At 35.3% G+C, this 16,876-nt stretch overlaps 1 protein-coding gene across 1 annotated transcript in view; it reads right to left on the bottom strand.

Annotated features, from left to right (window-relative positions):
• ARHGAP18 (Rho GTPase activating protein 18) overlaps positions 1-13,039 on the bottom strand; it is a 165,433-nt gene extending 152,394 nt beyond the window's left edge. Inside the window, exon 1 of the mRNA XM_003769434.4 lies at positions 12,641-13,039. Coding sequence (XP_003769482.1) covers positions 12,641-12,756 — 116 coding nt within the window. The 5' untranslated portion in view covers positions 12,757-13,039. The remainder of the gene's footprint in view (positions 1-12,640) is intronic.
• Between the last annotated feature and the right edge of the window lie 3,837 nt (positions 13,040-16,876).

Genomic DNA, 16,876 nt, shown 5'->3' with positions numbered 1-16,876 from the left:
GTTCATGTATCGTGATGTTTGTCAAGTTTATAAGAAATTTTTTTTTTTTTTTTTTAAGAAAGCAAGTTGCCTAAAGACAGGGATTAGTTCATAGTAAGAGCTAAATAAATTCTCATTTCACTCATTTATTTTGAATTATTAACAAATCTACTTTTTATATTCTCATAAACACACTAATAGCCATAGTTTATTTTGAAGCAAAAAGTTAAAGAGTACAGTGCCTTCTGCAGGAATGTCAAAATGCAATTATATGTATTGATTTGACTAAAGGATAAAACTTATCACAATTAATTGCATTTTTCTTTTCTAGTTATTTATATGGGAAAATGGAAACTTTGCAAAGAAATCCCCAATCACAAGTACAATTACAGTATTAATTGCTATCTTTCTTCCTTCTGACTCATAGGAACTCATATATTGGCTATTCTTCTTCCTTAACCCAAAGTCATAAAAATAAATGCCATCCAAGTATCTCACCCATTTCCAAAATGTATAGATCACCTCAGTGGTATAAGAAAGATTTTGGAACTTTTTTTTTCTTTTTCATCCAGATCTGTGATGTTATTAATTATAGGAATATTCCCAATGCAGAAATTCTCTCTAACCACTGTAATGCCAGAGAAACTGAGCAAAACAAAGATTAGAGACCAATTTAATAGTTTATTAAATAGAGAGATAGAGGGCTGGACAAAACTATCATCTCAAAGAATCCAGCAGTAAGTATCAGAGAGCAAGCTTTTTTATAAGATAACAAGAACAATGACATAATGGAGGAGGTACCTGGATGGGGATAACCTAATGGGGGGAGGCACCTAGGATGACACAATGGAGGGAGGTACTGGAGAGGTTATTGATATTCTAATGACATCTAAAATGGACAAACCTTTATCCTGTCAAACATTAAGGAATGATTATAACCTAAAGATATAAAACCTTTATCTCATCAACCATTTAAGAGGGAATGATTATAGCCTGGGGTTTGGGGGCAGAGCAACTGAGATAGACCTTTATCTCATCAAACATTAAGAGGGAAAGGTTATAACCTGAGGCAGAGTAACTTAATAGGACAATTAGGGAAACTAGGTCAAGACATCAAAAGGGAACTGTGGCACAACACCATATCATTTAGAATCATATTTTCTTTGAGAACTACCAGAGATCCTAACAGGTTAAACAACTTGCCCAGAATTACAGAGCCAGCATGTCAGGAACTGACCTTTTGGCCTCTTGTCCACTATGTCAAAACTACCTTTCACATTTGTGTATATTAGGTAAGGATTAAGAATGACCTATGTATCTTGGGGTTTTTTTGGTGGAGGTTTTTTTGAAGGAGGAAGATAGAAGGGGAAGTTATTGTGTGTTCTAAATGCAAAAAAAAAAAAAAAAAAAAAAAGATCAGGCCCCTCCTGCCCAATTTCCCAGTCATTTAGTAACAAATGGTTTCTAAATGGATGATTTCATGGTATGCTGATGTCAACAGAGGAAAAACTAATGATATTTCACACATACACACATACATAAACACACACTGACATCTGGAATCATCTGAACACTAGATCTATTGGAATTAAATTGTAGGGTATGCTCCCATGCCCCTTAATATCCTGGCAAGGTTCAGGAACACAACTACTAAAAAAGGGCTCCTAGATTTTCCTTCTAAATAGGGCTGTATTTCATCTTCAAAAAAGAAGATAGTGGCTTTGGCTTCAGTTCCACTGCTGATCTACCAAGATATGTGCAAACTAGGAATCAAGGGCCACCAAAACAACAATAAAAACAGGACAGAGATGATAGCTTCCTGCATAGTCAGGTTAAATAAACTTCATTTTCTCAGATGGACTTTCCAAATCATATTTCTAACTTCTCTACCTGTTTTTGAACTTTACAACATTTTAGAATAGAGAGATGAAGTGTTATTTGTTTGGGGATCTTTGGACACCACAATTGTTTTGTTTTGTTTTGGATGAGAGGGGAAGCTGAAGAGAGAACAAAAAATGAAAGTATGGAAACTTTAAGTTTATCAAGATAGAATACTAGGGGCATGTCAAAAAACCGAATCCCTTTCATTTAAATTGTGTTAGGAGGATTTTGAAGATCATCTGGCAAGATAAGGTACTGGACTCTGGGTCCTTTTTCAAGCTGACCTGACATGCATTCAAACTCCTTTGCAAAGAGTGCAAACTATGATGGGCTGGTCACATTGTTTGAATGCCAAGCATATGTTTACCTAAAACACTATTTTACAGAAAACAAGGACACTACAAAGGTCTATCTAAAGCAGGAGTGGGGAATGTCCAGAAACAGTCAGCAAAAACAACAATCCCCCCACTGCTTGAGTTCTATAAATTGATAATTTTGTGTCACTTGCAAATGATGTTATAAATACCCAAATGTCCCTTGGCAGAAAAAAAAGGTTCTCTGCCCCTGCTCTAAAGAACTTGGAAATAGATTACATGATATGGGAGATACTGGCTTAAGGACTATATGGCATGCCTGCAAAGACTTCAAAATGCTCTATGAATGAAGCAGAATTTCAGCAGTTTAAAAGAAACAGGAGATGCAAATATTTATAGACATTTCTACTCCAAATGTTCATGTGGAATATTTGTATTAAACCCATCTTAGAGCCTTCTGAACTTTACTGGTCTGATCAGTAACAGTCAGTGAAGTCATTTTGGTCGTCTTTGAGAATGAAGACAAGCACCAGGACTAGACTCAGGAAGACATTTCAATCTGGCCTTAAACCCTAGCTAGCTGTGACCCTGGGCAAGTCACTTAACCCTGCTTACCTCAGTTTCCTTATATGTAAAATGAACTGAAGAAATAAATGCCAAAACATTCCAGTATCTTTGCCAAGAAATGGTAAATGGGGTCACAAAGAGTTGGACATGACTGAAAATGAACATCAAAAACAACAGAGGAAACAAGTCTGACACTGTAAACTGAAGCCAGATTCTTGAGAGCCAAGCAGAACTAGAATTTAATCCAAAATGTAACTGAAAAGCACTTGCTATTTTTCAGTAGAAAGCCAACGTCCACCCAGCAGTTATTCATTTACATTGGTGTATTCTTGCCTGAGCTTCTTTTTCTATTTTTTTTTAAGCATTTGATCATGCCAGTGTTAAAAAGATCTATTTGAAATTGTCTCAATATAATTATATTGTGGCAGTTTTGAAGTCTATGTTTCTAGTTTTCACTTCAACCACAGCTTCCTCCTCATTCAGAAGATGCTTCTATCCCTGTAGGCAGGTTCCTTTTCCCATTGGCAAATTCCTGCTGAGATACTTGTTAAGGAAGTGCCCAAACTAGCCATGACTCACTTCTTTTCCCCCTGAATCCCAGCTAAGTTCACATATTACATTCTTCTTTTCAGCTTCCTTTTCTATATTTTCTTACATCAGAATATAAGCTCCAAGAAGATAGGGACAGTTTTCTTTTTGCTTTATTTATCTTCTCAATGCTTAGTACAGTGCCTGGCACATAATAAGTACTTAATAATTGTCTCTGTCTCTCTGTCTCTCTCTTCCTACACCCCCCTTCTGCCTATGTCCCCATTTCTATCCCATTTTTTCTCTTTCTTCCTGTCTCCTCCTCATCCTCTCCTTTCCTCTCCTTTCCTTTCTTTTACTCTCCCCTCATCTCCTCTCCCTTCCTTCCTTCTTTTCTATCCATCATCTATCCATCAAAAATTCATTTAGGAGAGAAAAATCTCTATCGCATTATTTCTTTTAAAAAAGGTTGTCTATTAAGATTCAAACAGGAGAAAAATAATATAGTATAATGAAATAATTCATTAGCACAAGAATTTGGATAGACAATGAATGGACAGTATAGGATAAGAAACCATATAATATTTTGTGCAAAGAAAAAAAAATTCTTCTATTCAAAGATCTGTCATTACAAGATCTTGACTTTGGTATTCTGGTCAAGAGAGAAATAGAGACACACATTTAGTAACTCTAGTTAAAACATTAATTATAGAGTAAGTTGATCAAGTTACATATGTTTCTAAACTACCTATAAATAGCCTAAGATAACCTGCAACTTTCAATTCCCCATTTACCTTATCTTATCCAATTCCAATTTCAATTTACCTAGAAACAACCCCCCCCCCCCCCGCCCCCCTGCCAAAAGGAAGGGGAGGGTAGGGAGATAAATCTAGTTCTTCCTAGAAAATGATAGTTCTACGCAAATTAAAATATTTTAAAATTAAAATAAGTGCAACTAAATTCCTGCAAGATATACTTCCTATTTCTCACCATTTCCCCTTCTCATTTGCTGCATCATTATGATCCCAATAAGGAATAACTTATGCTATTCTTGGGGAGTCACCATCCCAAAATAAGCATTAGAATCAATGATGAGTTTGTCCTAGAAAGTCTCTTGTATATAATAAATATTATACTTCAATATTTTCTAGAATGGTAATTTTGGGAGGGTGGGCACTTCCTCCACTGATAGAGCTTCCAGGCCCTCCAATTCTTAAAATGTAATCATTAAGAATTGCTAAGGATGAAGAATTCACTCACCTCAGTTACCAAATTGGCAATGAGTCTCTTCAACTCATCTAGGCAGATACTTAGAAGCAGATGGAATATCTGCTTGTCCCCATACCCACATCAGAAGTCTTTCAAGCTTGACTGAACCTGCTAAAGCTTATGGATAGTTTTTGAAAACCACCTCCAAGCTGGGGATGAAGCATCAAACTAGGCTTTTACAAAATACAATTTTATTAACAAATTTCAACAATAGGAAGGAGACCCCACCTTTACATAAATTAATACAACTACCTTAGGATCACCCCTCAAATAATATTTTTTTTTTTGAGTGGGAAAATGCTTTTGTAATAGTTATCTTGATCTATATGTTAGCACTGGACCCAAATGACTCTGTGAACTTACACAGTCCTTCCTCAAATCCAATTCATTTGTATGTCATGGCATCACCTCCCTGATATAATGGTCCTCATTAAGAAGAGAGGACAAAAAAATAACAACAACAATATGGATTATTATTTATATTGTAGAGAATATAATATTATAGCATGGCATACCTAGGCCAATTAGGTTTACAAGTCAGTATCAAATCAGACCATCCTGAACATTTTTTATGGCCAATTGATTTCCCCAAAATTCATCTTTAAAACTTGCCTCCACATATAGCTCCACTGATACTATGCATTTAACATATTTTCTATTGAATAAGTACTTAAATGACTATATCTTAATCTGATTCAGCTAGCATTCTTACATTCTGAAAACAAATAATAAATATTAGTATGCTTATCAGTAACATGAATTAGAAATATAGACATATTTAAAAGTGGGATGGAAAAATCATATATAGTACTAGTAAGAGAAACATGGGGGTCTGGCAGAATGTCAGCAAAGCTTTTTCTTTTTCTTACCCTACCTCAGGTAATTCTAGGGGCTCAAGTGCATTGTTTCAAAACCATTTGTATACTCAGATGATACTCTTTAAGGGACATAACGGGAGAAGATGAAAAGGCAAAGAGAAGGATAAGTATTTATTCCTGGCCTCAAAAGACTTAGCAGGAGGCAATGACCTCCCAGAAGGCACACTGCCAACACCCTAAGACAGAGAATTCACTTGTCTTAACTGACCTAAAAGTAAGAGAGGGGCCCCTTTGGCTGAGTCAGGAACAGCTTATCACTGCCTGGGCAAACCTTCTTTGTACTCACACACTTAGCTAAGGATGTGAAACTGAGTAGGAAGTAGGGAAACAAGTATTTATTAAGTGCCTTCTATTTGCCAAGCACTGTGTTCAGCACTTTGGAAATAATATCTTATTTGATCCGTACAATACCTGTGGAAGGTAGGTGTTTTTACTAACATCACCTCCATTTTACAGTTGAAAAACCAGCAAACAGTTTAAATGACCTGCCCAAAGTCACGTAGTTAAAAAGTGTATGATGTCGGATTTAAATGTGGATCTTCCAGTCTCTTAACCACTGTACTGCCTCGTTTCTTCTAGGAAGACATTGAAATAACTAGATAGAGACATTACACTTCCTAGTAGGGTACAGAGATTCAATACATAGAAGCCAAAAAGTTAGAGTATGATCAACAGTAGTTTCAGGGCAAAACTGAGAACAGTATCAACAAGAGAGATCATGGCATCTATCCCAATTAAATGCTTTAATATTGATTTACAGATTCTGCCTAGTCTGTTAGTGGAGTAGGTACTATATGGGGACTCAAACCCTATATTAACACTTTAAATTCAAGCAACCTCTGATTACAAAATTAAGTAGGATATAAGTTACATTAAATTAAATAATTTGCTGTTCAGGTTTTATAGAGTACCTAGTCAATTTGGGAAGACAGCTGGGATTATAATGAAGAAAAAGAAAAAATAAAAACTATGCTAGGTGTCAAGTGTTTTTAAATTTTATCTTAGGAACTGTCAAAGTAAAGAAAAATATAATAGAGCATAGGTAATGTTAATATGTGATTTTCTAAGTTAATATACAGCCTGCAAGGATCGGTTATGTGAGGTTTAGTGTGTCCCCCTCCCCAATTCAAGTATTTCTAGTTGAGTTTGATAACACTGCTTTACATCAACCACTCCCATTTTCAAAGTCTGAAATATTTCCATCATAGTCAATTTATAACCTTTGTCTTTCTTTGTAATTCTAATGGCTTTTTCCATGGAGTACTAGATAAAGTGCACAATCAAACTAGGCTTTCAAAAGCACAATGTAAAATAGGACCACTCTAGAGCAGGGAAGCTCTTTGGTGACCATCTAGCCCAACCCCCTCATTTGACAGATGAGGAACTGAAAGCCCAACATAGTAAATAACTTGCCAAAGGTCATTCTAGAAGTTTCAGAGACCAGGAAAAAACCAGGTTTTCCAACCTCTTTCAACTGTACTAATCTTCCTTCAAAGACTAAGTAGAAATTCATATTTTATTAAAGATGCACAATTACATCATTAAACTGAATTGATTTACTCGCCCTCATTGAAATGAAAAGAACAGTGGGGAAGTCCATAAGGAAAACATTTTGTAACAAGAACAAGAGAAGTAGATTGCACATCAGAAGTCACTTCACACTAAGTTTTTACCTCAAGGTTCAAACATGCAGAGTCTGGTAAAATGTGAGCACTTTTATCAGGTTTGATGTAGATCTCAACCATTTGCTCCAATATGTACTTCTACAATTAGTGTGAAAGAAAAACCACTGACAAAATGACTTTAAGTTTGTCATATTTTGAGGAATGATGTCTCACTATGGAAATCTAGCAAAGCAGATGGATCCTTCTCAGAAGGTCGTTTTTTTTGTTTTTTAAATAAACGAGGGAAATACTAAATTTCAATTAAAGATATAGGAATAGAAAAAGCTACGTTGTGAAGAGCTTTGAATGCCAGAGTATTTTATATTTGATTCAAGAGGTGACATAGGGAGCCACTGAAGTTTATTGAGTAGGGAGAGTGACATGGTCAGAACTGCACTTTATAGCATCAATCTGACAACTAAGTGGAGAATGGATGGGAATCAAAAGGCTTGTAGCAATTCTGGAAGTATTAGTGGCTATTGCAGTTTTGAACAAACCATAGTATTGTTAGAAGGATATAATGTTTTCTTTTTTTTTTTCTTCCAATAATATTTTCAATGAGATCAAAATTCTGTTTTGTGTTTTTTGACTGAATCAGAATATGGAGCATGTGCCTTTCAAATATGAAGAAAAGGAAAATATTTGGTAGGAAAGACTGAAAAACTTCTAGAGATAACTTTCCCTATCTTTTCCCTTTCTACACTGTTTACTCTTCCTTTTATATGTACCAGTCTCCTCACTCTCCATGATCATCTCTCTCATTAATAATGTGTACTTTTAGAAAAGACTGACCATCAAGAATTGGCCAAAGAAAATCATTCTCTATCTGGCTATTTAGAGGGCCCCTGGCTTCTAACTATCTTAGGCTATGTGAAATAAGATTCCCTTTTTTGGTCCCTGTTCCCTTTGTATTCTAGTAAACCTTTCCATACTCTATAATGGATCTAAAAGGAATCAAATTCTAAAGTTTGCTTACCATGGGTACATAAGAAATATGAGATTATTTATCATAAAGAAAACCATTCAGTGCATAACAACATTTTTTCATTAACATTACTGTTATGCTTTTGAATAATTCAATTAAAAAGTTATTTACCAAATATCCTTCCATTTCTTCTTAGCAAGCTTCATATACCCTTGAGGTAGAGCAAAAGGAATATCTATATCAGAATTTTCAATATACTAAATTATGGCCTGAATCAGATTAAAATGTAATTGTGAAATAAACAACAAACAAACAAAAAAAAAAACAATAGAAAACCACATATTAACATTACCAATGCTCTAAGTCAATATACAGCCTACAAGGATCAGTTATGTGAGGTTTAGTGTGCCTCCCTCCCTATTTCTAGTTGAGTTTGACATCACTGTTCTACATCAACACTCAGTCTCCCATTTTCAAGGTCTTAAATATTTTGATCATGGCCAATTTAAAACATTTGCTTTTCTTTATATTTCTAATGTTTAGCATAGTATCTGAAAAATAATATGCCTTTGAATGCTCTTTGATTTGACTTGAATTTACAGAATTATAATCAATCTAACACACAGCACGTGGCATAAAGGGAAAAAAAATTAATGACTTCAAATATTCTTTTTTTTTACCCCAAAGCTGGAAAATGTTATCACTTAAGCCAAATTTACCAGGTCTGTTCAAAAGCTTAAAAAAATCAAAAGAATAGTTGACCAGATTTTAAATGAAATTCATAGTAATAGATCGTTGGTGAGAATTGATTGAAGTTGAATTAAGTTGAATTAATGATTTTCTTTTTTGTTAATTAGCACCATTTCTACAGTATAGGTGGAGAATTTGTATCTTGACAAGCAAATACAATGCTTCAGTTATGCATGCTACATATTCCTGCCACAATAATCCTGGAAAAAATTAATATAAGGAGTGTTTGTTTGTTCTGAAAGCTTCAAAATAATTTATTACCAAGTTTGAAAAAATTAAAATTTTCACAAACATCATAAATAAACTAAGGGAAAGGTCAAAGGCATATGAGAGAAACATATAATAATTGAGAATGTAATCTGTACTAATGAGGTAGAAAATTTAAAAAATATAAAACACAATGATTTCCATTACAATAACAGGCAAGCAATGATGTAAAACTGAAAAGAACTACAGTATTTAATGAGAAAATATGTTCTTGCAACAGAAAAATTTAACACATTAGGATACAAAAAATATGTACTATGAAAGTTATTTAAATAGCTTCTGAGAGAAAAAGTAGTTTCCTTCCCGACTACCTGATCATGAATATGTCGGTCAGAAGTCAAAGAATATCTAATTTTTAGACATCAAAAAACTTGCTCTCTTAAAAGCCAATTTTAAAAACAAGATATTCTTGGAAGGGACTCAGAACCTGGTACTTAATGAAGGGAATTTGATAATTAATAGAATAAGTCTAATTTTTTTTTTTTTTTTTTTTTTTTTTTTTTTTTAGGATACTAGTGTAAGGTTAAAAACCTTTTCAATGAAGTCTTTAGTGGATAGAGCAACCAACCAGCCATGGAGTTAGGAGAACCCAAGAATCCAACCTTAGACACACTCACAAGCTGTGTGACCCTAAGCAAGACCCTATTGCCTCCAAAAAAAAAGGACCAGAAAATTCAAACACCAAGGAAAGAGAAAACAAGCAATATTCAAACCCCCAAACCTCGTAGACAATAAAGTTTCTTTTCTAAATTGAATATTAAATCAAATAGTTAATAACATTTCTCTTTTTGCCCCAAGCAAAAATGTGAAACAGAGTTTAGCTCTCATACTTCCAAAACAGCATCCACTCACCCTATTTTTCAATAAAAACAACCTCTTTAACACCAGGGCACAGAAACTACTTAGGATACCCCCTTCCCAATCAGTACCCTTAGACTAATCTACCTAGGCTCTCACCAAATACTCAACAAGTATCTTATCTTTTAAAGCCTCAGTCAGTACATTAAATCCCCCACTAAAATTGGGTAAAGACAAAGATATCCCCCAAGGGTCTTACATTCAGATCCCCAGATAACTTAAGTACCTTTTAAGATTAGCTTTCTGGAGACTATAGTCTAAGAAAGTGTAATGATTTTAATGAAGGGTATTACAGATGAGAGATAAGAAAGGGTGAAAGAAAAGAGGCAAAGTAGTTGGAGAGTATTAGTATTAGTACTAGTATTAGAGGTAATGACTCTCTTCTTTCTCCCCATAATCTGACCCTTTCCTAATTCTTCAGTCTCCTTATATTTTGTTACCCTCCACATATGCTACAATCCAGTGATACTAATCTTTGCACAAGAAATCTATCTCCTAAATCCATTGTTTTGAACATTCTACCTCTCCCTACCTCTGCCTCCTGGTTTCCTTGTTTTTCTTCAGGACAGTTTCAGGACACCCTCAACAAGAAGCCTTTCACAGTTCCCACTGAAATTATGCAATATTTAGGGAAGTTTGTGGTATAGAGTTGTTTATAAGCAGTGTCCTATACTAGATAGCAAGCTCTCAGAGGGCAGGGAGTATTTTTATCTTTCTTGTTATCCTCAATACTTGGTGCGTTCCTGATAAATGCTTGTGGACTTCATTTGACTGGGCAAATAGTAAGAGCTTCCTAAGTGATGATTTACTTGATTTGACTTTCCACAAAAGTTTAAAACTGTGATTTCCTTTCTCACGTTATTGCCTATAAAGTGAGGAATACTCTTGGTTAGACTTGATTTTGAAAATGTAGTCTTCTTCCTTCCAAAGTGTACATGATAACTTGTTCACACCATCTTATCCTGGGAGCTCTTGTTCAAGTCCTCTCACAAATCCTTTCATGGGGGGAGAGGATGTCCACTCATCTAACTGGGGATCCCTCTTTAGGAATTTGAAAAAGTCAAGGTAAAAAACCAGTGTGAAAAACCTTCACAAAGGGAAGTGTAGCCTGAGGCAAGGACACACTCCTTGGTGTGGAGCTACACCCTAACTAAAACCATTCCAGAACTTGCTGACCTTGCACAATTTTGGAAGCATTTCAGCTTGTCATGTGAGACCAGGTTCTGGAAATGATAGCATTTCTGAGGCATGCTGCTACTGCCAAACAGACCCTAATACTCACTTGTTCTTAAGAGAAACAGTAAGCTACACTTTCTAGATACTACTTCCACCTCCTTTCTCATTGAATTCAAATTTTGTTTAAAAAAAAAAAAAACATATTAATCATTTAGAAGCAACAACTCAGCAATCTAATGTTTACAAAGCATTTTTTACACAACCAGGAAGAGGTAGAGAGTGCAGCATAAAATAATTGGATCCCCATTTTACAGGGGAGGAAATTGAGACACTCAAGGTGGTTTAAAGGAGTAACTAAGATTATAAAGCTAGCAAGAAAAATGGTATTTAACCCCAGTTCTTTTTACTCCAAGTCTCAGCATCCATTTCTCTTAACCTAGAAAAAGTAGAGGCTGAATGGAAAAGTTACTGTGGTTTCAATGTCAGGGTGAGTGCAGGTTAAAATCCTCACCAAAAGACCAGCAAAACTGTTATTTCCTCTCATGTTATCTCCCCTAATTTTATTAAGATTTAAAATACCAAATTATAGGCTTTTTAAAAAAAATAGATAAGACAGAGACAGAATTTTCCTGAGGTCAAAGCAAACAGAATGGGCTGTAGGATTAGGACTATTTTGTTGTTATTGTTTGGGGAAATGTTTTATTAAGCATTCAGGAGGCAATATTCTAATGTGCCACGGCCCGCGAATCATCATTCGTTTTTGCAGGCTTTGTAGCAAGTTTCTCACTTACTGGGCCAATATTTACAATAAATACCTAATGGAGGAAGTGTCAATGTTTAGCTCAGTAACGTCACTAGGAGAAAAGAGAAAAAAATAGAAAGGCCCAGGGGAAAAAGAACAAAGTACATAGATAGAGAAAAAAAGTACTATGTGCAGCTCAGTGATCTTATAGTCCAGTTGTCCTCTAGGCCTATAAAATCATTTAATATTAACTTCATCACAGTTGAGAGGCCTGACAATTGAAACTTTTTAAAAGACATGCACACGGAACACTCACACACATACCCGCACACACACAAATAGAATGTAACAGAATGTACACCACACAGACACAGGTCAGGGAGTATCTTTGGCTTTTCACCTGAAAGGTTTGCTTTCAGTGAGAAGAGAAACTATAAGGATCTAATAACGAGTTGTACAACAGCGTCTCTTGCCGCTTGGCAGACCTTTCCGCCAATAGTAAGTACCCATCCCTGTCCCCTCCTGCCCATTCAAGCCTAAGAGCTATCTCCAACTCGGTCATTTAATCTCCTCACACTGACACAAAAGCACCTGCTACAATTCCCAGTCCTCTTGCATCTTCAGTAGGCATCCCTTAGGACGCAGCCAACTCGGATTTGAATAGGGCCAGAAACACAGAAAAAGCTATCTGCCAAGCATTTCTGCCGCTGCCAAGTGGGGTGCTACCATCCGCTGACTTTTTTCCCCCGATCAATTTTCCTGTCACTACTTTCTTTGAGCAGGTGGGAGGTTTCGGTGTAGTTTTGTAGTTTATCCCTTTTCCCTGTACCTGGAGCACTCACCTTGTCAGGGCGGCTTCCTCCCTCTGCTTGGCATTATTCCCAACCAGGACACCATCCTTGCTGCTCGGATGATAGGCAGTCAACACAACTCCCTGAGAATCAGAGAGCCAGTTCATGGTGAAAGAAGCAGCATAATTTCTGAAAATACTTGGGCAGAGAGACCAGGAGCGAAGTTCCCGTCTTGCCCGGCAACTCAGCTCATTAGCACGAGTTGGCCCCTCCCACCTCCTGAGTATAGCATTTGAAACAGTGTCATGGAGGAGGAGCTACCCCTGTTAAATGCTTCCTGTCTCCCCAATTAGAGGCCGTGACTCTAAGAGTATTGTTCAACTCCGGGCACCTCCAGCTCTAGTGGTCTCAGCTGGGAGTAGGAGTTTTTAGGCAAAATGGAATTAATTCTCCTGACTAAACTCCTGCTCTAATAGCGTCCCCCAATAATCAGTGAAAATATACGAACAGTATATCTCACTCAGGGACAAAGCGAAGCTTCAATATCGTGCCTTTCTTCTAATTCCTCTTTCAATCTGATTATTTCTGCTACTTCATGTAACTTGAGTAACAGCTTTTCTTAACCCTTTTGGCGCCAGCTCTAAGACTTCTTGCTAGGAAAATAACAATAATGGGGAAACAGATTGACGTGTGACAGTACCAATAAAGCTCACTTTTTTTTTAAGCGGGGGTGGGGACGGTTATGTTTCCTTCAGTTCAAACTACCTCTCATAAAGTGATAGTCATTCCAAGTATCTTTTTCTCCTACAGTTACACAGCTTCATATCAAAGTGTAGCAGCATTTCCTACTTCCCCGACTATCTAATACGCAATAAAAAAAAAAATGAACTCTGGAAATTAAAAGGAGGTGCTGGGAGGATTGAATGAAGAGCACATTTCTTAGATTAAGACACCCTCAGAATATCAAGTCACAAAAGTTAAGAATTCTCTCCCCCTTAGAAAAGTCGACTCAATCACAATAAAGAAAAATTTATTAAGCATCTCCTATGGATAATTCATATCCCAACATGTTTAATAATTTGGATTTCAAGATGTTTTTAAGTTCAGACCCTGAAAAACAGCTAATTTATCAAGTTCCTTATAAATTTATAACTTTGAAACTCCTAATAAATGACTTTAAATATTACCATGCCATAAGTGTACTCTGTACTTCCTTCCTACACTTAAAACACAAAATCATTAGAAACAATGTACCTTTCTAAACTGTAAATTTTGTCTTTAAAAAAAAAGAGAGGAGAAATATATTCCCCTCTTTTATTCCTGAAGGAAGCTGTCACAAAGTAAACTACAAGAATTTGGTGATTTTCCTTGAGAATAAGTACCACAAAGTACAAACCTAAGGAGCATTCTTAGTTTCATTGTAGCTATTAAGTTATAATAATATTTAATAATATTTAAGTTATAATAATATTTCCATATATATTAATAATCACATATACACACATACATATATGTATGTGTGTGTATATGTGATTTTATATATATATATATATATATATATATATATATACACACACACACACACACACACACACACACACATTCATAAATGTGTTAAATAATAATGATAAGGTGACTTTGGGCCCTGGTACAACTCTGGCCCCTGAAACTTGCTAGTGGTAGCAAATGCACTCCTTTCCTATCAAGTTTCTCTCTTTTCTACTTCATCTTTTCCCTCCTTTTTCTTTTTCATTTATTCTCCTATAACTTCCTTCTTCCCTTCTTTTTACTGTTTCCCCATCAATAGTACATAATGTCTACTGCCAAGTGTAGTGATAAGGTAGAGTCAAAGGGTTTAAGTTTAGAACCCCAGCTCTACTACTTGACACTTTCCATTATATTAGACAAATCATTTATAAATCATACGAAATGTTTACATTTCATACTTTATTAAAAAGTTGTAAAATGCTGTCCAGATCTCAGAATGACTGAAGATTTTTCTCACAAAGACAACCTGTATAGGCCTATACATGCTCATGTGATTTGCATTATACTATGCATGTTATTTTCATTTTATTCCACTAGTTTCCATACACATGAAGGAAGGAGTATTTTTTCCTCATTATTTTTCAGTAATTGGTCAGATGGAACTGGCCAAATAGTCCGGTTCTGACTAGGTGCACATAGTCTCAGCTGTAAGACAAAGTATTGTTTATGTATTTTTTGGGGGGGTGGGGTGAGGAATGTTTTTGCAATTTCAACATTTTCTAGTATCCAAAAGAAAAAGATATATACAGTCCAGAACTATCTTCTCTATGTGTTCCTATGAATAGACTGCTTTTAATCCTCTGTCAATTTGATTTCTAAAATCTCTTTACTCACAAAGGAATAACCATAGCTCTGGCTGTCATCAGTTCTCAAGTAAACCACAACTACTACTACTTCTTCTTCGTCTTCTTCTTCTTCGTCTTCTTGTTCTTGTTCTTCTGCTTCGTCTGCTTCTGCTTCTTCTTCCTCTCTTCTGCTTCTTCTTCTTTTCTTTTTTCTTTTTTCTTTTTTTTTTTTTTTTTTTTGGCTGAGGCAATTGGAGTTAAATGACTTGCCCAGAATTACACAGCTAGGAAATGTTAAGTCTAATTTTGAACTCAGGTCCTCCTGACTTCAGGGCTGATGCTCTATCCACTGCTCCAACCACAGTTTCTATGGTTGAATGTGGACATCACAAAATTATGATTTATTATCACTAAATGTTTGATTTGTATACTTATTTATATACCTATGTACCCAGGATTACATAAAAAATGTTTTCTGGTGAAAAGAAAACTCTCAAACCTGGTGAAAAGGTTTGAATGTAGCAAAAACTTTTAAAAGCCATAAGCTAAACAACTGTTGGATGCCCTCTTAACAAGTCTCTTTGCTTGCAGTATCTCTTCCTCTAATCCCTCCATTACACAGCTGTCAAGAAATTTTTTCTAAGGTACTCTCCTGCTCATAAGCCTGGTATTGCTTCCCATTGACTACAGGATAAAATATTAATTTCTTTGTGTGGCATTTAAAGTTTTTCCCAATTTGGTTCCCACTAACCTTTCCAATTTTATACAATTCTTCTTTCCAGTGCTGTTATATAACTCAAATGCATTATTATATTTTAATATAATACTCTATCTTCCACATTACCTGGCTTTTCCCTCTTCCAGCCAGGTTTACAATATACCTCATCCTCATCTTTACATCTTAGAATTCTTCAAGATTCAAATTAGGTATTACTTCTTCCAAAATGCCTTCCCCAATTACCCCTCCATTTTAGTGCTCTTACATTATTCATTTTTTCTTGCTTTATGCTTATTTATCTATATTTGTTTTCCTATCAAGAAATACACTTAACTATAAATACAACTCAAATTTTTTTTTTTTTGCAAAAAATAGACCTAAATAATTTGAGAATAATTCATTGTTCATGGGTAAATTGAGCCAATATGACCAAAACAACCTGAAATTAACTTACTTATTTATGCTATGCCAATTGAATTACTAAAGAAGTACTTGACAGAGCTAGGAAAAATAATACTAGAATTCATATGGAGGAAGAAAAGGCCAAGAATCAGAGGGAAATAATGATAGAAAATGGGAAAAAAGGATCCCAAGCAGTACTAGATCTCAAACTATATACAAAACAATAGTCATCAAAAATGATTTAATACTGAAAAAAATGATTTGGTACTGAATTAACATATACAACATAAAGAAGCAAATGAATCTAGTCACCCAAAGTCCCTAGTTTCTAAAAGAAAGGAATCATTATTTGATTTTAAAAAATGTAGTGGGGGGGGGGGGGGGGTTGTGTATATCTAGACCACTTAAGATGGTAGTAGTCACAAGGAAGATATGGTAGATAACATATGGCTAGTAAGCCAGTGAGAGGCAAGACATAAACCCTAGGCCTTCCTGAGTAAATGACCATCTTTATCTACCAACAAAGCTAGGCTGCCTCACAGATAATAAGTGCCTGTTGACTGAATTAAATTTCCAATTTCTAAAAAGGAGTTATCTTTAAAATGTAGTTTCATTTAACTTTTTGAGGACTCATTTTATTTTATTTTATACTCTTTTTCTATCTCTGAAAAACAAATTCTGGGAACATTATGTCCCTGTAAGTGTTAAAAGGTTCACATTACTTACTATATGTTCAACGTTCCTGTTATATAACATCTTTAAAAGTAATTATTAACTTAAGACAATTAAAACTTTTTTTCATTCATTCACACTAAAAGAGCAGATACTAAGTGA

Source organism: Sarcophilus harrisii, chromosome 4, assembly GCF_902635505.1.
Source record: "Sarcophilus harrisii chromosome 4, mSarHar1.11, whole genome shotgun sequence".
Taxonomy (NCBI): domain Eukaryota; kingdom Metazoa; phylum Chordata; class Mammalia; order Dasyuromorphia; family Dasyuridae; genus Sarcophilus; species Sarcophilus harrisii.
Note: the sequence above shows the minus strand (reverse complement) of the source record. Positions and strands in the feature narration are given on the sequence as shown.